At 31.3% G+C, this 25,231-nt stretch overlaps 2 protein-coding genes across 2 annotated transcripts in view; one reads left to right on the plus strand and one right to left on the minus strand.

Moving 5' to 3' along the window:
- Nucleotides 1–22,960, minus strand: part of LOC108607243 (vacuolar protein-sorting-associated protein 36) — a 59,873-nt gene extending 36,913 nt beyond the window's left edge. Inside the window, exons 1-3 of the mRNA XM_033294291.1 lie at nt 22,533–22,960; nt 13,817–13,842; nt 1,478–1,498 (exon numbers count right to left, since the gene is read on the minus strand). The gene's annotated coding sequence lies outside the window, so the exon portion shown is untranslated. The remainder of the gene's footprint in view (nt 1–1,477; nt 1,499–13,816; nt 13,843–22,532) is intronic.
- LOC117134943 (angiopoietin-related protein 7-like) lies at nt 2,046–2,681 on the plus strand. Its single transcript, XM_033294504.1, has one exon. The coding sequence runs from the start codon at nt 2,046–2,048 to the stop codon at nt 2,679–2,681; it is 636 nt and encodes a 211-aa protein (XP_033150395.1).
- Nucleotides 22,961–25,231: the final 2,271 nt, after the last annotated feature.

The following is a 25,231-nucleotide window of genomic DNA, read 5'->3' on the forward strand; positions in this document are numbered from 1 at the left end:
CTTCAATTACGCACTAGCTTGTAAATAATAATATTTATTGTTTTATTATTTGTATTTTTATATCATGTTAAGCAATCAATTCTTTAAGCATTTAACGTTACTATCAATCTATCAGTTACTAAAAACCAGCCGAGGCACAAGTGAATGCCAAAATGGCTGAAAAGCAACAACAAAGACAAAACATTCACTGACATAAATAAATTGCAAATTTTTGCGACTGTTTTTCTTCATTTTTTTTTTTTTTCTATTTGCTGTGCTAGCTTTCTTTTCATTTTTCTAGCCAACATTCTCAAACGCTTCGTTGTCGTAAGTTATGTGGCCACAAGTGCTCAAGCTGAAGCTCAAGCTTTTGTTGTTGTTGTTGTTGCTGTTGTTGTTGTTGCTGTTGTTGTGGTTGCGGCTTTAAAGGTCTTGTGGCTGGCTCTGTTGCAATGTTCGCCTGATGCGCCAGCGCCATAGACAATGGTAGTGGCAACTAAACTTAAAAAAAAAACAACAACAACAACAACAACTTGCGCGACTGCGCAGCTCAGACTTCTGCCTTTGAGTTGGAGAAGTCTCGAGACGACTGCTGTGCTGTGTGTTGCCTGCTGCTTAATGATTTTACATTTTTTACATTTTATTTTTCTTTTTGCTTTTTTTGTTTTTCCTTTTGACTGGCGGCGGCAAATGCAACTCACGAAAGCATTCAAAAGCAATTAAGCGCTTTCTTTGCAGCACCCAATAACACGCACACACACACACACACACATGAGAGTTGAACATGTAATGTATCATCAATCACTAGACAACAAAACGTAATAATAATAATAATAATAATAGTTGAAAAGAATAAAAGAAACTTTAGCTCAGCCGATCGGTGAGCGATGTCTGCAGCTTTAGTATTCAAAGTTTTTATTAATAAAAATTAGACAGTTCTAATTTTGAACTAATTATTACGTTTTAATTCAATGCAGCCTAAAGGTCTCAGTAGCTCTGGATACAAAATTGTCATAAAGAATTAATTCTAAGTTACCATTAAAAATAAATAAATGTAATGCAATTACTTTTATATGTAAACAGTAAAAATATTATAAAAATAAATAAAAACTATAAATAAATAAAATGAATAAAATAAACAGAATAAATAAAATAAATTAATAAAATAATGAAATAAATAAATACAAAAATAAATAAATACAAAAATTGATAAATACAAAAAAAAATAAATACAAAAAAAAATAAATACAAAAATTAATAAATACAAAAATAAATAAATACAAAAATAAATAAATAAATATTTGAAAATAAATATTTGAAAATAAATATTATAAAATAAATATTTATGAACAAATTTTTATATTTTTTAAGTAAACTGTTAGTTAGTACTTCTTCGATTTATAAATAATATTATTTTATACAGGGCTAGGGTTAGCCCAGCAGATATTTTTTATTTACTGCAGAATTTTCACTTTATTTTATTTAAAATAAAACTCACCAGTTAATTACGGCTTCTATGCTAGAATTAAAAGAAAATATAATATAGTCATTATTTATAGTGCTCATTTATGAATTTTATTTTATTTGCTTAGCATAAAAATTCACAATATTTATGCTTATGCTCATACAAATTATTCAATTCGTAAGCAATGTTAAGGCTTATGCTTGGCCAAAGATCGAAGATGATAATCGGGTTAGCTAAAAATAATTTAAGCAAGTCAAAGATCATTTTGACGTGTGTACGATCGTCGTCCAAATTTGCATTCAGTTCAGTTGAAACGTTCGTTTATATAAATTCAATATGCAGAGCTTAAACTTTGAGCTATTAATTGTGTTTTTGCTGCTTTATGTGAAATTGAATGCGACATTGGATTGTGCTGTGGTAAGCGTGAGCAATAAGCTTTAAATTAATTTTAAGACTTGTCTTTCAATAGGATTGCAATGAATATGCAAATAATGTAACTCAATGGATGAACAAGGATTTGCTAGAATATAAAACTAAGTTTGAGCAGCTTATGATTAAAAATCCAAAATCAAATGCAAGCGAATGCGTTGATGCTAAGTTAATGAAATTAGAACAGCAACTTGCTGCGCAGAGACAAGAATTTGAGCTACAAATCAAACAATTCCAAGCTAAGCTTGAAGAACAGCAACGAGTTATAATAGAACTGCAGGCTGACAAGGCTAAGCTAACTGCTGATCTAAATCCAGCGACTAGTTGTGTTTATGCTGGAGCAGCTATACAGTGGATACATATACCTGGCACGGATGCCTTCCAGCTGCCCTGTGATTCCACATTGCCCAACAAGCCATATGCGATTATACAACGACGCAATCGAGGAATTGTGAACTTCGATCGAGCCTGGCATGAGTACAAAAATGGCTTTGGTGATTTGCAAGGAGAATTTTGGCTCGGCCTGGAGCGTTTGCATCAGCTGACAAAGTTTCAGCCACACGAGCTGCTCATTCAGCTGGAGAATGCTGTGGGCGCAAGACTTTTTATACGCTATACAAATTTCTCCATTGGCAATGAGTCAGAATCATATAAAATATTAACTGCAGTGCCACAAAGTGGCAACAATAATACAATTGAGCCGCTCAAATTCACAACATCAGATCGTGATAATGATAATGATGTTGATGATAATTGTGCTGTCGACTTTGCAAGCGGCTGGTGGTTTAATGATTGCTACAGATCGTAAGTATGTCAACTTAATAGCTTAACTAAAGTATTTATATATATATTTTTAGTCATTGCAATGGAGTTTATCAAAATAGTTTAATTCCTTGGAGTGCAAATGATTGCGCTGAGTTGCCCAGTCAATGGTATGAGCATCAACTGAGATTTACGCAAATAATGATAAGACCGAATTCTATATAAAGAAATTTAAGCCTTCGATATGACAAGCTGATTGATTTTCAAATAAAAATTACTTCTAATTTGCCCATACATTAAATTCTGTTTCTTTTAAGAAATTTTGTTAAAATTTTGTATTTGTTTTTGGAATGTCAACAACATATTTTTCTTTAATATAAAAAACCTTATTTTTTTAATATGACTGCAACTAGTTTGGTGAATTAAATTAAGACGCTACGCAAAAAAACTTCAAAAACGTTGTTAAATTTGTAATAAATAAAACAAATTAATGCTGCATTATATAAAATAATTAAGTTAAACTGTTTACTATATTTTTTGGCATATATGCTGCACTTTATATGCAGTTTATTTATTATTATTATTATTATTATTATTATTATTTTGTTTAGCGCATATATTGAAAAATGCTTGAGACTAAAAGCCAAGCGCTGTAATCATATTTGAGTTTCGTCTGCTGCTGTTGCTTTTGGCATTTGCTCTTCTGCTTAATTTGCTGTTGCTGTTGTTGTTGTTGCCAACAAAATAAGAAACCAAAATAAAAAGAGGCAAAAACCTCAGACAAACCGCAACAGGTAATTGATGCCGCTTGCCGCGTTTGCAAGAACTTTAATCAATTTTTTGTGTATGTGTGTATGTGTGTGTACCTGTGTGTGTGTGTTGCAAGTGGACGCTAACAAGCGCAAAAGGCAAGCAGCCTGCTCTGTTCTGTTCTGTTCATGCCACCGCCAAGTGGTTAAAAGTGTTTTGTGTATTGCCGTTGGCCTAGGCTTTGGCTTTGGCTTACCAATAGTTAACAAGACCCCTGCCCCTGCCGCTGCCCCTGCCCTTGTCCCTGTTCAGGCCACATAGTGGTTAATGGGCGGCTAAGCGCATTTTAGTCAGCGATTTTGTTTAACAAATGCGAAAAATTCACTACAGCAAAATCTTAGATCATTTAATTCATACAAAATAGTTAAGACTATTTTATTTTTGTATAGTAAAATAATAGAATTTAGTTGGAAAAACATATATTGATTTGAAAAGAAACTGCTTTCAAATTAATTAATTATTTTTGAATATATATAAATATTATATTTTTATATTAATATTTTAATTCTCAAAAGTTAAACAATACTATTTTATTTTTCTATAGCAAAAAAATTAAATTTAATTGAAAAAATATATTGCTTTTAATTAAAAATAAATATTTTTAATTGCTAATTTAGCAGCTGCTATGTTTTAATATCCAAATTACGTTTAATTTTTTAACAAATATTTTATTTTTATTTTTTATAATTATATTTTGGTATCGTTACATAAATAAATAAGCATTATTATATAATAATAATGAAATATATTTAAATATTTCAAACTATAGCTTAACTTTTCATTTAAGAACTCAAAAATCATCATAATATATCTGCTCAATGGCTGTCATAATTGTATATTTTGATAAAAAAAAAAAAAAGCGCAGCTTTAAATAATTGCAATTTATGCAAATTGCATTCACTACTTATTCAATTATTTACCTGCCTGAGAGCTCTTTAGCCAATTAAAAATAATAATATATATACAAAAATGTATAAAAGAAATAATTATGTGAAGGGCAAAACGTTGAATAAGCCCAAATTGTGAATTTGTGAAAAAACAAAGAAAATTGTTTAAATATTTATGCTTAGCTGGAAAGGCTGCTGCTGCTTGCTTCGCCTAGTGGTTGCATATCGTGTGTATATATAGGCAATTGGTGGTTATATAATGAACTTGGTTGCCTTTAAATCAAATTTAATTTGCAGTCAGACGGTAACTGTAGTTTATACTGCTCATTGTTGTTGTTGCTGTTGTTGGCAACGTTGGGGCAATTAAATGCATGCAAAGTTCATTGAGAAGAGCAGCAGCTGCTGCTGCTGTTGCTGTTGCTGGGAATTTCTTCTTGTTGTTGTCGCTTTGCCTCTTTTGTAGCTTTGCATGTGTGTGTGTGTGTGTGTGTGTGTGTGTGTGTATTTGTTTATATATTTGTCTATTATGCAGCGTGTCTGTTCGCTGGCTGAGCAGGGGAGTGGGGAGTGGGCAGTAGGCTAGCGGGCACATGTGCATTTAATTGCCCTCTATGGCAGCCATTTGACTTCTTTTGCTTCTCCTTTTTTTGTTGTTATAAATTTTATGCTCGACGTCATAAATTGTTTGTACTTTATGTGTATGTTTATAAAGGCGTCTGCCATAGCCAAAGTTCAAGCCTAACGCCAGTCAGCCATATAGCCAAAGCCAAGTCAACGGCAACGGCAACAGCAACAACAACAACAACAACAACAACAATAATAATAATATTAACGACAGTGCAAAAAGCTATTAAAATGTGTTGCTGGCCACATTTGCAGGTTTGCTTAAGTCGAGCCTTTGCATATATGTCTGAATATATATACACATAAACATATAGCCAGGTGTATTGCCTTAGCTAAGTGCTAAGCCTAATTTTAAATTTAAACTTAAAAATAAAATAATGGCGTGTAAATTAGCTATAAAATGTAAAATAAATAATTGAAATAAAAATAAAATGAATAATAATAATAATTACATTTAAAATACAATAAAAAAAAGAAAATAAATTATTAAAAATAATAAAAATGAATAATATAATAATAATTACATTTAAGATAAAATAAAAAATAAGTAATAAAAATAAAATGAATAATGTAAATAAAATTTAAAAAAAAAATTTAAAATAAAATTAAAAATAAAAGAAAATAATAAAAGTAATAAAAATAAAATGAATAATGTAAATAAAATAAAATAAATAATCAAAATAAAATGAATAATGTAAATAAATTAAATAATTTATAAATGTTTTAAATTTTTTTTTAATTTTCTCTATAATATGCTCAAATTATTATCTACATTTTTTTTTTATATTTTGTTTTTACAGCGTATTTAAATAATCATTAGCGCTCACGCTTTGCGCATTTGCAGTATTTGAATTTTTTATTACTATTACGCTTATTGTTGTTTTAGTTACGTTAAGTTTTTCATAGGTCGTTGGCATTTTGTTTATTGTTGTTGCTATTTTTTCTTTTCAAGCGCTTAGCCAAAAGCTAAAATGCAAAGCACCGTTAAGTGTATTTTAATTACAGCAAGTGCGCAACAACAACAACAACGAAAATACAAAAATAATGTGGGAAAGCCAAGCTAAAGGCTAAGACACAAAGCAAAAATAGATATAGCCACATACAATTATATTTATTGTGTGCGCCATAAGCTTAAAAGCAAACGCAATTATACCATAAAAGAAAAGTATAGTGGAAAAAATATTAATTAAACTAAAATACTGTGCAAATAGCACTAAGACACACTTCCATGCACTTGAGTAAGCGATAAACAATTGTAAAACTCAAACTCATGCAAAGCAAATTCAACAAAATAATTTTTGAATTGCAGCTTAGAACATTTCTCTATTCAACATATATAGAAAATGTTAAGCAAAGATTTTTCGACAATGCCCAAACAATTTCAACTTTGATAATTCATTTAAACAATTGTAAAACTCAAAGCTCATGCAAAGCGAATTTAACAAAATAATTTTTGAATTGCAGCTTAAAATATTTCAAAATTTTACTGTCAAATTTATTTGCTAACTAAGCTCTATCTGCTACTAAATAATTAATATATACACAAATTATAGTTATGGACATTGAAATGATTTTCCAAAATGCCCAAACAATTTCTACTTTGATAATTCATTTAAACAATTGTAAAACTAAATATGCAAAGCGAATTTAACAAAATAATTTTTTTAAATTGCAGCTCAAATTTATTTGCTAACTAAGCTCTAACTGCTACTAAATAATTAAAATATATACAAATTATAGTTTTGCAAATTGAAATGTTTAGAAAAGATTGTCCAAAATGCTTAAACAATTTCTACTTTGATAATTAATTTAATTAAGTTTTTATTTGGCAGATTTTATTCTAACATAAATTTTGTTTCTTGTATTAAACAACATTTGTATAGTGGGCATACATAAAAAAGTGCATAATATTTTTTTTTCAAATGTCAATTAAAGTTGGCAAAGGCTACAGCAAATTGCTGTCGTCGTTGTTGTTGTTGTTAGTTTGTTGCAACGGTTTGCTTTTCCAATTGGGTCGCACGGAAATGAAAAACTAAGTGTGCCATGTAAAGCGGGGGGGGTGGGAAGGGAGAGCGAGCGTATTGCAAAGCTGCAGACATGAAATTAAAATTTCAAATTCAAATGACAACAACAAAATCAAAGAACATTCAAGCGAAAAGAAATTCAAGTCGTTAACTTATGACATGCATTAATTCTTAAAAAAAAAAAAAACAAAAAAAAAATGCCAACTACTTTAAAATTTATAACACATATGAGTAAATAGCTCGCGCTCTGTCTCGCTCTTTCTTGCTCTTTCTCACTCTGTGGCGCTTTCAACTTGTTAATTTGCAAACCAAAAATATTGTCACACGCCCTCGCGCTACCCAAAAAAAAAAATATATATACATAAATAAATAAATTCGCGCGAAGCCCGAAAGCAACAGCAGCCGCTCAGAGCTTCAGCCTTGCCGCCCACTTTGCCCTCCCCTAAATTGCCGTTACTCTTACTTGACGCCTTAACGCTTTTATCTCTATTAAAATTTATGTTTTCAAATATTTAGCAACTTTACTTGTTTTTATTCTAATTTCGGTTTGCTCTTATCTTCACTCGCGTGCAAATAAATTATTTAAAGAGATTTCTTTTATTTGTCTGTTTAGCATTTTCTTATTTGTTTTTTGTTTGCCTAATTGCGTTTTTTTTTTTATATTAAATGCAGGTGCCCTTATAATGGAAAATTTCACTTTTGTTATCAGCAAAGCGAATTTCTCGCTATTACAGTAGAGCCTGCCATAAAATTACTTTTGCAACAAATAAAAAATATCTTTTTGAATGTTTTGAAATTTGAACTCGAATACAATTTATTAAAATTATATTTAATTTATTGATATACGAATATGAACTTTTGACTTCAAACAACAAATTATCTAAAAATTACACACAAACTTAATACAAATAATTATTAAAATATTGAGTTCATTTCAAATGCATATTCGAATTTAAATGTTTCAAATATGAACCTTATTAACAATATGTTATTTTATTATTTGATTTCAAACAACAAATTATCTAAAAACTCGTAAACAAATTTTATTTCATAAAATTTAAGTTTATTTGAAATGCATATTCGAATTTAAATGTTTCCAAATATTTCCAAATATGAAATGAAAAATCACAAATTATCTAAAAATTACACACAAATTTAATTTTATTTAAATTTAAAAATTATTTTTATTTAAAAATTTGACTCATATTCCAATTTAAATGTTGATATATTTTAAGTTTTGAATAGAAAATCAACATTTTTACTATAACTTCGAAACGCGCGATTATTTTATACTCTAACATTCAATGTACTCCTCATGGAGTTTAACATCGCAGCCAAGGCCAAATAGTTGCAGCAAGGTTATAGCCTTATGTATCAGACAAGCTAAAAAAAAGGGCAAGCTTTAGGTTATGTTAGCATAAATCAACATTGCCAATCAGCCAAGCAGCAGTCGCAAGTAAGTTGCAATCGATTTTCAAGTTGTTGAACCGCAACAACAACAAAAACCAAACTGAAGGTTGATCAGTTGACCAGTTTTAGTTTTGTTTTTTTTCTTTTTTTTTGCTGTTTGTTATTATAACTACATATAGTCATTGTTATTATTGTTGCTACTAGTTGCATTTACAATTGAAATTATTTCCATATACAATTAACTTTTTGTTTTGTCAACTTGTCGCTGACCAAAAAAAAAAAAAAAATAAATAAAAAGTTAACAAGCTTTGCCATTGTAAATGCAAACAGCATTTTTTTCCATAGTTTAATTAATGCTTTGTGCTCTGGCATTGTTAATATTTATTTTTAAATTTCTTTTTGTATTTGCAAATGACATCGATTTACCGACAATAAATAACGCTGACCAGGCATACATTGCAATTAAATGAATTGCGAAATTCGATAAAATGCGTGCACACACACAACAAAATGAATGAGCGCACAGTGAAGTTTACTAAGTTTAAATAATAATAAATATGCACACAATACAGCGCACAAAGCTAATGACACATCGTTCAGATATACATATATATATATATATATAGCATATATTTATAGTAAATTAATTGCATAGCTGCGCTGATAAGAACGACAACAACTTTCGCTGTGCCCTTTTGGCCCACAAAGCGGCAACAACAACAACAACAACAACAATGAGAGCGATTGTAGTTGCAATCATTTGCCACGCCTTAACGCCTACTTGATGCTGCTGCATGCCTCATGCTGCAAAATTTCTATAGTTTGCGCCATATTTCTCGGCAGTTTATTTACTTTGCTCTCTCGCTCTCTCACACTCTCCCTTGCTCTCTCGCTCTCTCACACTCTCCCTTGCTCTCTCGCTCCATGGCACACTCCATGTGTCATTTTTATCGCCCCCGCTGCTGCTGCTGCTGCTGCTGCCTTCGCCGCTTCGTTTCAAGTGCAGCAGCATTAAATTGCCAACAGCTTTCGCAGTCGACAGCGCAGTCGACGTCACAGTCAGAGTCACAGCTGATGTTTGCATTTGCTTTTTATGACTCAGAAGTACTTTGGGGTGCTGCTCTGATTGAGTTGACAGGCCGCAGCACTGGCAACAACTTGCGACTCTCAAGTATATAAAATAAATCTATAAAGCTATGGCACTTGCTTTTCCAATACGCTAACATAAAATAAAATATATATTTTAAATTTGTCAGTCATAAGTAATTTCCTTTTTCCTTTCAAAAAAAAAAAAATAGCTTAATTAATTTAGTATTTTATTTTTTACTTTTAAAAAGGTTTTACAACAGTTGGAAAGTTTATATTTAAAATAAAATTCAACTATATTGAATTTAGTAGTGAAAACTAAATAAAAAAGCAAAATATTAATTTTTTTAGAGCAAAGTATTTTATTTTTTAAGTTTTACAACATTTAGCAAGTTAAAAAATTATATTTTTATATTTTAAAATAAACTGGCGTAACTCTCAAAGCGCATTTCGATTAGAGATTTAAAATTCAAATACAGCATTCAATTTGATTGAATTTGCATAAAAATTGAACGTAAAGGACTTAGTTTGAATGAATTAAAGATAAATATGCTAATAGAATTAACTCAGCAACAAAATAATTTGCAATCTAAGCGTAATTCAATTCAGATAGTTGAAAGATAAATAATAAATAAAAAATAAATAAATAAATACAATTAAATATATAAATAAATAAATAAAATAATAAAATAAATAAATAAATAAAATAAATAAATTAAATAAATAAATAAAATAATAAAAAATAAATAAAATAAATAAAATAAATAAAATAAAATAAATAAATAATAAAATGACAAATATTAATCAAATCTATTGATTAGACTGTATTAAAAAAAAATTTAACCAATTGCAAAAAATAATGTTTTCAATTATTATTTATTTTATATAAAAATACAGCATAGTATTGTACAACTAGCATAATAAATTTCTATACAAAAGCACATACAAAGTGTATACCTTAGTCGGATCTGCAATAATATTTAATGTTGCTCTATGAATTGTTGCTCTTAATAAACATAAAACCGCTGACACTAAAATTGGCAACTTGTTGTTAAATTTATGACGTTTCAACACACACTCGAAATTATGCAGCGCTGCTTTCTCTCTTTCACTCACTCACTCTCTCTCTCTCTCTCTCTCTAGCTCACTCTCTGTTGCTTGACTGCTTCGGCTTGGGCTATAAAACTTCTGCCTAACTATTGTATTTTAATGAAGTTGCATTTTTATATAATTATAACAAGCTAGCATCAATTTCTCAACTCAACTCATTTCTTAAGCGATTTATGCAAATCGAAAAACATTTTATGGACACAAAACAGCGTTTATATAATTAAGCTCGACAAGCGGCTAAGAAAAGCCAAAGAAACTTGGAAAATTACGCTGCTTGACTTGTTTACGTTGCTGTTATTTATATTCACTTTTTTATGCAGTAGAAAAGAAGATGAAAAAACGAATTCAAAAACGAAAACTTACAACACAATAAAGCCAAATCAAATTGAAAAGCAGCCTCAGCCTCAGTGTGTTAGGAAATCTTTATTCCCATAGCGCAGGAAAAATAATAAAGCTAAAAAATAAAACGAAAAACTGTTGACCCGGCGAGTGATAAAATTGTACAGCAACAATTTATGGGTTAAATAATTCATATGCATATATTTATATTTAATACACTTTGGATGGCATTTAATTAAATTTTCTTGTGTGCAATTTCTTTTCGGCAGTAACTTTTTAACCAAGCCAAAAGTTATTTTATGCCAAAAACTCTTTGCGCTGCTGCCGCTTGTTGTGCTTCTTCTTGTTGTTGTTGTAATTTTTCGCATAAATTTACATTAATTTATGCAATTGCTTGCATTGTTGCTTTTACTGTTGTTTTTGTTGCCATTGCGGTTTGCAGCTTGCTGTTTTTTTTATCGCATTTTTATTGTCATTTGTGTTTTTATTGAACAGTTTGTGACATTTTACGCTTTTCAAAGTGAAAGGTACACAACAGAAAAAAAGAAAAAAAAAAAACAAACACACAGAGTCAGATTTTTGGTGAGTTTCTATAGAAAAGCTAAAGCAATGAATGCTAAGTGGGGAAAGAAGAGAGAGCGAGAGGATGACTGTATATGACTTTAGCTTGCAAGCAACGAATAATTGTGTGCACTTTTTTTAAATATAGTTTTTTTGTTTATAATTTTATGATAAACATGTAATTTTATTTAACTGCATATCAACAAATTTAAAAGCCAAATTATAATAAGCTTGTACTTTATAATTTAATTTCATTAGTTTAGTTTAATCAATTTAAGTTTATGTATTTGATTTATCTTAAGCAATGCACTTCTTTAAATAAATTTTGTTATTAATTTTTATAATTAAATTTTTTTAATTTAAATATATTAAATTTTAGCATACTTGCTAATAATTATTTATATTTATTATTTATTTAAATAATTACATTTTAAATATATTAATTATTTTAAGCAATGCATACTTGCTATTAATTATTAATATTATATATTTAGTACATTTATTATTAATTTCAATTTTTATTATTAATATTTAATTATATTATTTAGCGCCACATATTTTATTTGCAATTATTTTAAGCCATACTTATTATTATTTATATTTTTATTATGCTTTTTTAAAAAATTTATTATTATTAAATTTTACTTGTATTATTTTATATTATTTATATTTAGTATTTATTATGCATTATTAATTTTCTAAATCTCTGTGTAACAAATATAAATAAATAGCCAATGTATAAATGCAGCCTAATGACAATTTTGCCCCACTGTGTCGCTCTCATATGTGAAGTGTTTTTGTAGTTAATGCTTTAGTCAGGTACTTCCATTAGACGCTGCACTTTACTTAGCTGCGCTTCCCCCCACCAACAGCCCCATGTCTGCCTCTCGCTCACACTCTTGCTAACTCTATCTCTGTCGCACAATGTCTTGGCGTTTTGCCCGCTTTTGGCATTATTAACGCGACTAACAACAACAACAACAACAACAAACGCGCAAATGCATTTTGAACTGGTTTCATTGGTTTTTCTTGATCTTTTTGGCCTTACTTAGGCAGTAGAAGCTGTTGGCTGTTGGCTGTTGCTGCTTTGCTAGTTGCAGTTGTTGGCCCCCGCCGCAAAGACTATAAAAAAAAAAGTTAATGAAAATAACATAAAACAAAGCAGCAGCAGAGACTGTAGAGAGCTAGAAAAAATTACCAGACTGCATGGAGCTGAACTGAAAAATGAATTGTGGTCGCGTAGGTTGAACTAGAGACTTTCCAAATGACAGACAGACAGACAGACAGACAGGGAGAGAGAGAGAGAGAGAGATGAAGCGCATTAGTGTGGGTGTATGTGTGTGTGTGTGTGTGTGTGAGCGAAATGATGAAGGGCAGCAAGTGTCTTGACAGTTGACTTCCGTAAACTTTGGCTGCCTTTCCAAGTGCTCGCAGCCAAAGCAACAGCAACAACAACAACAACAACAATAAACATCATTGTTATGTTGTTGAAAAACAATCATAGTTATTGTTTATTAATGGATTGGCTATTTTTAAACTGCACTTGTTAATAACAATTATATGAAAAATGAGAAAATTTATGGTACATAAATTTTCTATATTTTAAATCAATGCTTACTTATTTTATGAAATTATTACACATCGATTTAAAAATTATATAAAAGAATTTATAATTTATTTGCTGCTTCACTTTTTGATTTAAATTGTAGCAAACTTTTGCTGGCTTTGGAATTTGTTTGCCTCTTGGCAATTTGTTATTGTTGCTTAGCATCAATCAAAAGTAAATCAGTTTTGCTTGCTGGCAGCTTTACATAATTACAGTTACTTACTGTCTACAACAACAACAACAACAACAGGTAATGCTTTTATTATTTGTTGCTACTTTTACTTTGGCTGTCAATTTGTTGCTGCTTCTATTTTTGGCCGGAAATGGCGACAACATTAAAAGAAAATATACTCAATGGGCCGGCAGGTGTATTGCTTCAGCTGTCAGCCACGCCCTCGCCCTCGCCCCCGCCCCCTCGCTGCCGCTTTAGTTTAATGTACACTAATTTATTGGCACGTGCGTCAACCAACTTTTTTATACACTTTGCCACTTAAAAGAATGAGAGAGAGAGAGAGAGAGAGCGCGAGTTTTGCTTTTGAAAAACAAACTATTATAACTGAACTTGTTATAGACTTGAGCGGAAATTGATTTTCAGTTTTCGCCTATTGAAAAATCTTTGCCGTTGCACTTTTGTTCGCTGCTCGCTCCCACTCCCACTCTCTCGCTCTCGCTCTTGTTCTTTATAACTGTAACATAAACAAACTGCTTCAAGTTTAAAACTTACCAAAAGTCAGTCCAGACAGCAAAACTCTGCAAAGAAAAATATTGAGAAAAAAATTAATATATAAACAAACTGTTTTGTTTTTTCTTGCTTTGGTTTTTATTTTCTGTAGCAACAAGTAGTGCAATTTTTTTTTTGTTTATCGCACGCGCTGTCAAGATAAACAATTTCTAGTTAAATATTAGCCGCTATATAAAAGTGACTTAAGGCTTTAAGCCATAAGTCAAAGCTCTTAACAACTATTTGACGCTTAAGCAAATTAGCAACGAAAAGATAAATTTAATAATAGTAAATTAATTAATGCACTCAACTGCAGCATACACTTTTAAACAAAAATGAATTTATAGCGTAAGTTCAAATAATTAGTCTAAGTTTAGATTTATATTTTAAACAAAGCAAATTTATTTAAATATATTTTATATATTAAATGCATTAAATATTTTGCTATAACAAGTTTAAGACTGCAGCAAAAATAAAATCAGAAAAGCGCAATTGACTTGGCTAAAATGCTGGCTTAGGACTCGTGTATGTGTGTGTGTGTTTGCTATGCAAATATATGAAATGTTTTTGCAACTTTTAGGGCAAATGCATGTTGCATATGAAGCGTTAAAGATTCTCGCCTCGTCTAGGAAAAATATAAGAAAAAGCAAAAACAAGAAAACTAACAAAACCATAAAAATTCGCACATAAATTATAGCCGTAGAGACGGTGGCAACCCTGGCAGTCAACATACGCAAATGCAGTGCCTGGAGAATTTATGAGGCCACAAACCGAAACGCCTCCAAAGTAGCCCAAAAGTAGCCTCCAGACTAGACCAAAAAAAAAAAAAAAACAAGACAGAACGTCTTTTGGCCAAAATAAATTATGGCCCATCATTTGCAGTTGAATAGCAAGAGCGGCCCAAAAGTAGAACGATTATTGTTCTCAACTGCTTTGAAGATGTTTTGTGCGAAAAATTTTACTGTTGTTTTTGCTTATGTGCTAATTATTGAAATGAGGTTAATTTGTATTAAATTGTGTGTCAAATGGAAACTCTCAAGTTAGAGCAAGAGTTGAAAGAAATTTAAAACAAAACTGAATGTAAAAAAAGAATAATAATAAAGCAAATTATTATTTATATTTTAATATTAACATTTATATTTTAAGCTTAATATGTGGCATGAAATAAGCAGTAATCAATTTAAAAAAGAAACAACAAATTTATAATAATAATAAAGCAAACTATTTTTTAATATTTATATTTTAAGCTTAATATGTGGCATAAAATAAGCAGTAATCAATTAAAAAAAAAAAAAAACCAACAACAAATTTATAATAATAATAATAAAGCAAACTATTTTTTAATATTTGTATTTTAAGCTTTATATGTGGCAGCAAACAAAATGAATTTTATACATTATTACTTAACATGTCTCATTTAAACAATTGCATGTCAATTAACAATTTATTTATATAATTAATCAACAGCATTGACACAATCGACAAAAATTCATCTAACAAGTTTATCAACAAAATAATAATAATTATTAAACAATATCAAAAAAAGGAACCCCCCAGCTCCCGCCCCACTCCACTTAAAGCGATTGCATTGCTTGTGAAGTTGATAAACAAACTTGAAGTATTTGTTGTTTAATTATTAGTGTTGCTTATTGGATTTGTGTCTTTAGCCAATATAACGCATACGCCATGCAGTACGCATTGTATATTTTAATTGCTCATTGTTGTTGTTGTTGTTGTTGCTCGCAATGTTTGTTACGCTTGCAAGACACAAAAGTATTCGACAGCCGATTATTATTAACTTGAAGATTGCACATTTTACAGTCAATTAAGTGCGCAAACCATTATTGCTCACACATACACACACACACACATACATAAATTTATGTACTTTAGTTGAAGCTGCTGCAGCCAATTTGTGAAGAGAAAAGCAAAAAGAAAAAAACAGGAAAAGCTGTGGGCAAAGTTTACAAGTGCGCAGCTATTTGAGCTTTGAGATTTTGTTTCTTAAATAAACAGCAGCAACAAATACTAAAAGAAAAAAAAAACAATATATTTTTAAGCATAATTAATTTCAATTTAATATATATATTATATATAAAATTTTATATTTTCATTTTAAAATAAGTGAAAATAAATTTAGATATCATTTAAAATTATATTACATGTTTGTTTATTTTTTTTTAAATTTCTTGACTGCAAAAATATTCAATTTCTTACTTCAATTATAGTTTAGTTCAGTTTTTAAATTAAGCGACTCTGCCTATCTCTCTCTAGCGCTATTTCTTTCTCACTCGCGTATTTTGCAACAAGCTCTTGCTCATACAAAAAATTGGTAAACACTCAAAAGGTTTATGAACCTGAAACTAAAACGCGTAACCGCAGCAAAAAACACAAAAGCAAATATAATATTATAATAGAAAAACAAGCAAAAAAAAAAAAAAAACGCTTAATAATTTCATATAATTACTTTGGCTACAAGTTTATTGCTCTGTTTCTGTTTTGTTTTTGTTGATGAGTCATTAGAGAGCTTTTCTTAAATGAACTTTTAATTGTTATTGTTTAAGGCCAGCTGGAAACAACAAATGTATTGATTGTTTAAAACGTCGATTAATTTTTATTATAGTTTCATTATTTGTTGATTAAATTCATAATTAGCTATGACAAATTTAAGCCTAGCAAAACGTTTTTAATTAATTAATAATTGGGAAATGGCAGTTGACAAAGCAAAAAGGAAAAGTAAAAAAATTATTAAATTGAATTGAATTTTGGCAGTTTTAAAAATTTATAAAATTATTTTAAAGCCTAAATATGCAAACGAAACGTAAGCAAACTTTAAAAAGAAAATTTTATTTAATTGTGGGTGCTGCTTTTGGGGTGGTAAACTTTTGGCCAAGTCCTGTTACAATTGAAGCTTGAAGCTTTCAGTTGGGTGTCATTTGCTTTGGCTTTGGCTTTGGCTTTGGCATATCGCAAAAGATTTACGACTTGACACTGACCCACTCAGAGACTAACCACATGGCTAACTAGCAGGCGGTACCTCCCACTGCCCCCTGCCACTTTCACACACACACACACAGACACGCCTTGTTATTTATTTAATTTAACATGCTGGCCAAAGTTGTTGTTGTTGTTGCTGTTGCTGCTGCTGTTGCAATTGTTGTTTGTTAAATATTTAACAATGCAAACGAGCAAACAAAACCAAAATGCAGATAAACGTAAGCAAAAGTAAAAAGAAAATACAACAAAAAAATAAATAAAAAAAGGGGGGAGTTAAACCTAAACGGAAAACCAAAAAGCAAAGCCGCCACGGCTTGCTGCACAACAATAACAACAACAACAACAACAACAACAATAACAACAATTGTGTTCAATTCCATTTATCATTTACGCATGATAAGCCTGATAAGCAGCAGAGTAGGGTGTATAGCGGGGCTGGAGCGTAGGGTGTACACACTTTTGTGCATGTTAGCGCTTGTTTTGCTCTCTCTCTCTCTCTCTCTCACTCTTGCTCTTTACAGTTGTATTTTTTATTTTTATTTATTTTTCACTGCTTGTATTTGTATTTGTGTTTGTTTTTGATAAGCAGCGAGCACAAGACGCTGCACAGCGATAAGAGCTCTCGCTCGCTCTTCTTCTTCTGCCTACGCCTACGCGTATCTGTATCTACAGCTGTAGTTAAATGTTAAGGCTAAAGTTACATCTGCAGCTTGTCAATAAATATTAGCAGCCGATCATTAATTGCTTACTTAAGTTTATTTGCTGCAATTTATTAATTGCAATTTTTACTTTGTTTCAAAATTTTTTTAAAATTTTTGCGCTGCTGCAATTTACTTTAACTTCGATTTCGTTTTCAATTACTTGCCATAATTGTATTATTTATTATTTACTGTTAATATTTATAACAAGCACATAAATGTCAGACTCATTTCAAGCTGATTATGCCATAAATTAAATAGCAATTATAAATAAAATTGCATTAAACGCAACCAACGCGACGAACGGCAGTCAAACATAATTCAATCAAAATTGGCAAACAATTTATTGTTGCGGAAGCAACAAACAACAGTTAATATGATAGCGCATATGATATATGTATATATATATACATATATGTAAAGTCGATTGCATAATTTGCAAGACAATCAAGTGCAGAATGCTTATGACCAATTGAAAGCTGCTACGCTAACTTTTTTTGTATTTTTATTGTTAATAATGTCGTTACTTTTTCTCTCTTTCCCTCCCTCTCTCGCTCTCTCTGCTTTTGTCTTACATTTCTTGTTGCCTCCTTCAAATCAATCTTGGCAAATATATTTCCTTTGATTTCTCTTTTCTATGCCTGCTTCGTTCTTTAAATTCTCACTCTATATTACTCTCTTCGCTCTTCGCTCACATAAATAAATAACAAGCACTACATCAAGGCCCCCGCCCCCGCTCTGCACCACCCACAGGCTGCTGTGTTGCAGCTTATTGCATTTTTTATACTTGCAACTGACCATGCCACAAGCAGTTGTAAATTGGCCCAAAGGCAGGCAGGCAGGCAGACAGTTGCCATGGGGCATGAAGCAACAAAAAATGAAATACAAAATGTTTGTCAAAATGTAATGAAACATAACCACGAGTATGTTGAGCGAAAGAGATAGAGAGAGAGAGAGAGAGAGTGTGTGGCAGTTGCAGTACAAAACAGATGTTGCCTGCTTGCCACAAGCGCTACTCCCCACCACATAGACAGACATACAGCGTGCCCCAAATTGTTGCATGTGCACCTTGTCCTATGTGTGTGTGTGTGTCTCGAGCAACTCAACTGTAATTGAAATTGAAACAGTTGAGCCAGTAAATTGTGTGCTTTATAACAAACAACAGGCAAACACAAAATGTGAAACATTTGCAAAGCCCCCACAGACGAACATAAAATACACTTCAAAACAAATATAAGAAAATATATGTAAACAAAAAATATTTATGGCAAAATATATCTAAAAAATAATATTTTCAAAATGTAACAAAAATATATATAACAAATTATATAAAAAATACAAACAAAAAATATTTATAGGAAAAATTAAAAAAAAAAAACAATTTTAAAATCTAAAAAAAATATATTGGTATTAATATATGAAAAATTTATATTAAAAACAATTATAGAAAAAAAATACGAAAATTATTTATAGCAAAATTATTTTTAAAAATATATCTTAAAAAAATAACAATTTTAAAAATGTAAAAAAATAAATTGGTATTTAGCCAAAAGTGCGTGCTAGATCAAAATATTTAAAGCTTATCAAATACGCTTCGTTCTTACATTTTTTTTTTATAGAAAAGCAGTAAACATTAACTATATAAATTTTTTATTAAATAAATTTTGATAGACATTTCACTGATTAGCAGAAAAATAGGTTAATATAAAATATTTATGGTTTCATTTAAAAGGAATAAATAAGCAAACGTACATATATCTTAATGAAAAGTCAAGCGGCTCAATTTAGTTGTTAACTAAGCCTTGCAGGGCATTACAAAATTGCAAGTGCAATTGTAAAAACTTGCACGGCCAAGAGGTCGAAGGAGCAGAAAAGAAGAGACAGAGAGAGAGAGAGAGAGGAAGTGAACAGGAATGACATGCAATGCAGACGCTGGCAACGAACGTTTGAGGTGGGGGGAGGGGGCTTACAAAATGTGACATGTGCATTGTATTAAAGACCCCCCCGCAACTCACCCTTTGCCTATGCCTCGCTCTTGGCTGTTGTTGCCTACCTTGGCTCTTGTGCTAACTACAGCCGGACAAAGACATAGCGAGGGAGGAGCAAGAGGAAGAGCTCACTCGTTCTCGTGCCTGTCAATCAGCTGATGGACAAATGTCAATTTCCTGTTTCAACTTTGCCTAGGTCAATGCAAATTATGAAAAAATTTGACAGACAGCGGCAGCAAACAGTTCAAAGAGCGAGAAATGAAACCAAATAAAGCAAATTTTTGTGACATATTTAACAAATTGAAATGCTTGTCAGACATAAATAATAAATTTATTACTATTTTTTAGCAGCCGCAGCTTCTAATTTGTTAACAACAAAAAAGAAAGTCCTAAGCTCGAATCACCTGTTACGCTTCCTTGCCCATTCGAAATCACAATAAAGCTGCAAGGCTCAGCTAAAGCTACAGAGTCAGTTAAAAAGAATGCTTAGCTAGCCTGCACTTTGTTGTTGCAACATAATTTTTATTGTTTTTTCTTTCAGAGAGACGTCACAAGAAGAAAAAAATGTTGAAAGTGCGAAAGCACTAAATGCTGGCGGGCTTTTGGGTTGGCAGGGGGGTGGGCTTGTGGGTAGCTGAGAAGCTTAGTTTGGCGAGGTTAACTGTTAGTTCGAGCTTGCCACAAAGTACAGTAGACACTCGATAAAATACTTTACGAAAAAGTACAAACTTCAGCTTGAAATATAAATTGCATCAGAAAGTAAATAAATCCAAAAACTTAGGAAAAAATATGATTTGTAAGTCTTAAGTATATTATAAAAATTTCACAAGCCTATAAAAAGTTGAAATTTATGTAAAATCTGCAGCAAATTTCATTTTTATGATTCCAAAACGTACAAACTCTTTTTAAATTTTCAAATGATTATTAAAGTAGAAATTTAAGCTTGAAATATAATTTGCATCAGTAAGCAAATTAATCAATAAACTACACTTTGGAGTCAAATTGAAAGACAAATTTATTTAGATCATAAATACTTTAAAAACAATAAATAAATCAAATAATCATTTGAAAATTCAAGAAAATATATGATTTGTAATTCTTAAGTATTTTATAAAAATTTCACAAGTCTATAAAAAGTTGAATTTTATTATTTATTCAAAATCTGCTAACTTTTCTTTGCTGATTTTATTTCACTCAAGATTTTTTAATAAGCTGCAATCAAATATTGTTTTTAATACAACATTTTAGTATTAATAAATTACATTTAGCGCGTCTCTACTGTATGCATATTTCCCATATGCATAAATCCCCATTAAGTCCATCCGGCTTTTAGTCGTGTACACTTTTATCCACGCACACACAAAAAACTAAAAGTTTGCATTGCTTTTTGCATATTTTTTTTCTCCTGTTATCCTAGCTCTGCCTTTGCTAGAATACTATGCATAATTAGTAGCATAAATTCACATTTTTTCTATAACAATTTTAAAGCATAATCTTCTAAAAAAAATTTAAGCCATAGCTGCATTTGATTTTGTTAGAAATTTTTTGCCTTTGCAAATATTTGGAAATTTCTACATTACAATAATTTAGCCAGAGCAATTGAAGCCTTCAGGCAGATATTTAGAATGAAATATTTATATTACTGCATTTAAAAAACAATAATAAATTTATAAAAATTCATAGAACCTTTGTTTTTATTTTACTAAAAACAAATAAACTGCAGTTAGTCGCATTAGCTTTGCGCTTATATTTTTATATAGTTACATGAGTATATTTTCTACATTCTTCGCACACACACACACACACACATATGTGTGTTTATTTATAAGCTGTCGCCGTTTACTTTTTCATTATTATTTTTATTGCACTATATTGTTGTTGCTATTCGCTTTTCGTTTATTGTTGTTGCCTCTACCTGCGCTTAAGCTGCATTTCAAAACAATGAACGATAAGCCTCGAGAGCGTTGCCGAATTTTTGTTTGTTTATTGAAATAATATATAAAATATGCGCGTATATATATAAATTTCATTATTGTATACATTTGTAGTTTTATTAATATAATTTGTTAGTTCTACATTTGTTTATTTAGTTGCCTTTTTTTAAATTATTAAATTAGTCTTTTAAGTCAAGTTTTATAACTACAAAGCCATTTATAAATTTAATTGCCACTCAATTAGGCAATCTACACTTTCTATTAATGCAATTATGAAAATAAATAAAGTTGTCTATGCACAAATATAATTAAGCATATTAAGCGTAGTTAAATTACTTTCATTTCATGTACAAATGTAAATGTGCATAAATTAAATAAATGAAAGCAGCAAAGAAAATATAGAAACTTGTAGCAAAGCAAAAAAAAAAAAAAAAAAACTATACAAAAGAAAAAAGGAAGTTGCTGGAAGTAAAATCTCAGGTAAGGCACCAAATTAATACAAGCAACGTAAATACGACACACATATACATTTATACTTGTGTGCGTGTGTGTTTATGTCGCAGACATTCAGGGCCGAGCAACGGCAGCTGCGTTGAAAAATTCCCAAAACACACACAAAACACCTTAAGCTTGAACATTTTGTATACCTGTGAGCCTTTGAGAGTAAGCGCGAGCGCTTGACAACGAGAGCGCAAGAGCGCACAGGTTAGAGAGCAATGTAAGCAAGCGCAGTGTAAAGCAAACATAAAATTACATTAAAGGGTAGCGGCATGCGTATGAAGAGAGAGGGACAGAGAGAGAGAGAGAGAGAGAGAGCGAAAGCCCAAGAGCGCACGCTAACTGTTGTTCGAGTTTTATTTTTCTTTGAAACTCAAATGCCGCTAGACGCCGCACTGTGGTGCAAAAATTCCTATAAATGGCAAATCACTTTGTTCTATATCTTCTTTTATGAATGTATTGCATTGAATTTTTACTATTTCTTTTTGCGCTCTGCACGCTTCAACGAATTCAAGTGTAGGCCTCACAGTGAAAGTTCTGAGTTTTGTTATATTTTTTTTTATAGCAATGGCAAACGTGACAAGTCTGTGCATGCATTACTTACCAATAACAATAAATGACTTGTTTAATCCTTACAGTTTGGCTTGTGCACAGCAATGTGTATTGAAAATATTAACACTCACAAAATTTATTACTATTTTAACGTGGAAACTTTTTTTTAACGATTTGCAACGCGCGCGCGCGGCAAGCTCAAAGCTGCTTGCCACCTGCAATCACAACAACAACAACGACGACAAAACTTGTAAATTGCACCACAGAAGTCGCGCATGCGTCACTGTGCCTATGCGTGCGTGCGTGTGTTTGTATAACTGTAAACACTTTTTGTTCTAAATCTGCTTTTTATTCATATCATAAAATTGATATATGCATTTATGCCACAAAACAAAACAAACGAAAATCAGCAATGGTTAACAACAATAACAACGCGCACGTAAAAAAAAACACACAAACAACCGGCGTGCACATGCGACCTGCAGCGTTCGACGGAAAAAATGACAATGAAGAAAATGTAGGTTGTAGCACGATCAAATGTTTGAGTTCGACTCCAAAGACAATTGTGCAAGCGAGAGATGTTTGATGTTCGACTCAAATGAGATCGATCATTGAGCAAGTCGAGCAGCACCACTGTTAAAGAGCATTTTGCGCAGTCGCACTGTTAAGTTCTATCGCTCGATAACTTGTGATCGGTTAACGAAACTTTTGCGCTTTTAGCAAACAATTTGCGGGTAAATTCAGAAAATTAAGTTCAAGTGAAAATTGTGCTAAAATGTTACCACGCACGGTTACTTATATTAATAAGCTCTGCGCAAATAATCCCAATTTACATGAGATATGCGTACAATTGGAAAAATCGCTGGAGGAACAAGAGGCAATGCGTGAACCGCAAACGCGTAAGTTTACCGTTATGTTTTGTTGCAATGCTAATGTGATTTTTGTTGTTTTTTTAGAGCTCCAGCAAATCATTCAAATTTTTCGCTTAGATTTGATTTTATTGCGTGAAGCGACCAAGTCAAAGCACGACCAAACCGAAGAAGCCGCCTATTGTGCAGAAGTTTTACGAAGTTCCTATAGTATGCTAATAGAGATTAACGCTAAACTTAAAGATGATAGACATGTGAAACTATTGCACTCAGAGGTACTACGTCGACAGGGCGAGGTACAGCAACGTCTAAATAATATAGCAGAAAACCAAAAGAAGCGACTGGAAATGCGCAGGCAAATGGAGAACCGTCAAGTGGGTGAGTGTGAAGAGTTCTTCAAAAATATTATATTATTAAAAAAAAAAATGCAAATTGCTTAATGATTTAAATTACTTTGCAGTTCAGCAGTTTCGTAAGTCTCAACAACAATTGCGTTTAGCTGAGGAGGAGCAGGAAACCAGACGATTGTTGTTTGTGGAAACTAAAAATCATTTGGAAATTCGAATTGCGAGAGTTACGGAGCAAAGAAATAAAAAAATTCTTATCTTGGTACAGCATAGCAAAGAAATTGCCGAGTTGCGTCAACAGGTGCGTTAAGAAAATATAAATAACAAATATTTGTTATGATAATAACCCTATAATTTGTATAACACCTGTGATGATTAGAGTTGCTAATAATTTCAATTACTTACAGCTGAGAAGCTCGAATAAGCCACAACATCAATGCTTTAAATTGCCCAAGGCACCAACGTCCATCGATTTAATGTACGCCAATTCAAAGAACGCGACAACAACAACATTAAAATCTGCATTAGATTTTCTCAAGAGTTTTGCTCAGGAACAGCCGATGGCTCAAACGAAGGAGAAGGAGGTGGTACAACCAAGGCCAGCAGTACGTTCGATACTGTCCCAATATAAACGTAACTTCAGTCCCACCAAACAGGTGAATTTTGCTACGCCCATTAGCAATGATGAATCGTTAAGCGATGTAGACGATGCCAGCGTTGCTTCTATAGAGTATATGATTAATAATATGGCTGTCAAGCCTAAGCCGAGCTCGAAATTAGAGGAACCAGCTCAGTCTGATGTTCCTATTATATTAAGCGTTCAGAAATTACCGCCTCTCAAACGAGAAGCCGACGTTGCGCCTCCAATGGATGCAGAACCACCTTGTAAGAACAGCAAAGTTCTTGATCCTTATGACGATGATGAGCCCATTGACAATGATGAGCCCAATAGCGATTTACAAAATTTGTTTAATATAGAGCAGGAGGAATCCGAATTTGATTCCATGAATTTTAATTATTCAACGTCGAATAATAATAATTCTGACTTTTTTTTGGATTTCGGTGATGATAGCGCTGACGCTGCCGAAGGCCATACCTATGACTTATAAAATATCAATTTAGAATCTCACTTAATCTTAAAAAATATCATATCCATATATATATATCATTCATACATACATACATTTCATTACATTCTATATCAAAACAAATTTTAAAAACAACAAAAAGAAATTTAAACTTTGCACCAAAAGCAGTAACAATTTTCGAGTAGCTGGTCACTCCTATTTGATAATAAAAAAAATTCGAATTCATTTTATTCGAAAAAAATCAAATTTTGCGCCAAATTCAGTGTTGGGGAATTGAGCAGCTGGTCACACATAATCAATATCGAGCATCGTGGCGGATAGCGATGGCCAGCAATAACTATCGTAATCGAGCAACAAAATTTGTAAACATTGTGCACACTGTCCTATTTTTTTTTGTCGATTTCGGGCTGCAGAATAGCTGGTCACTCCTTAATAAGTGTTTAGTGT

Source organism: Drosophila busckii, chromosome X (assembly GCF_011750605.1).
Source record: "Drosophila busckii strain San Diego stock center, stock number 13000-0081.31 chromosome X, ASM1175060v1, whole genome shotgun sequence".
Taxonomy (NCBI): domain Eukaryota; kingdom Metazoa; phylum Arthropoda; class Insecta; order Diptera; family Drosophilidae; genus Drosophila; species Drosophila busckii.

Coding starts and splice junctions, on each gene's coding strand:
- LOC117134943 (XM_033294504.1), top strand. CDS start 2,046: ATGAAATTAGAACAGCAACTTGCTGCGCAGAGACAAGAATTTGAGCTA.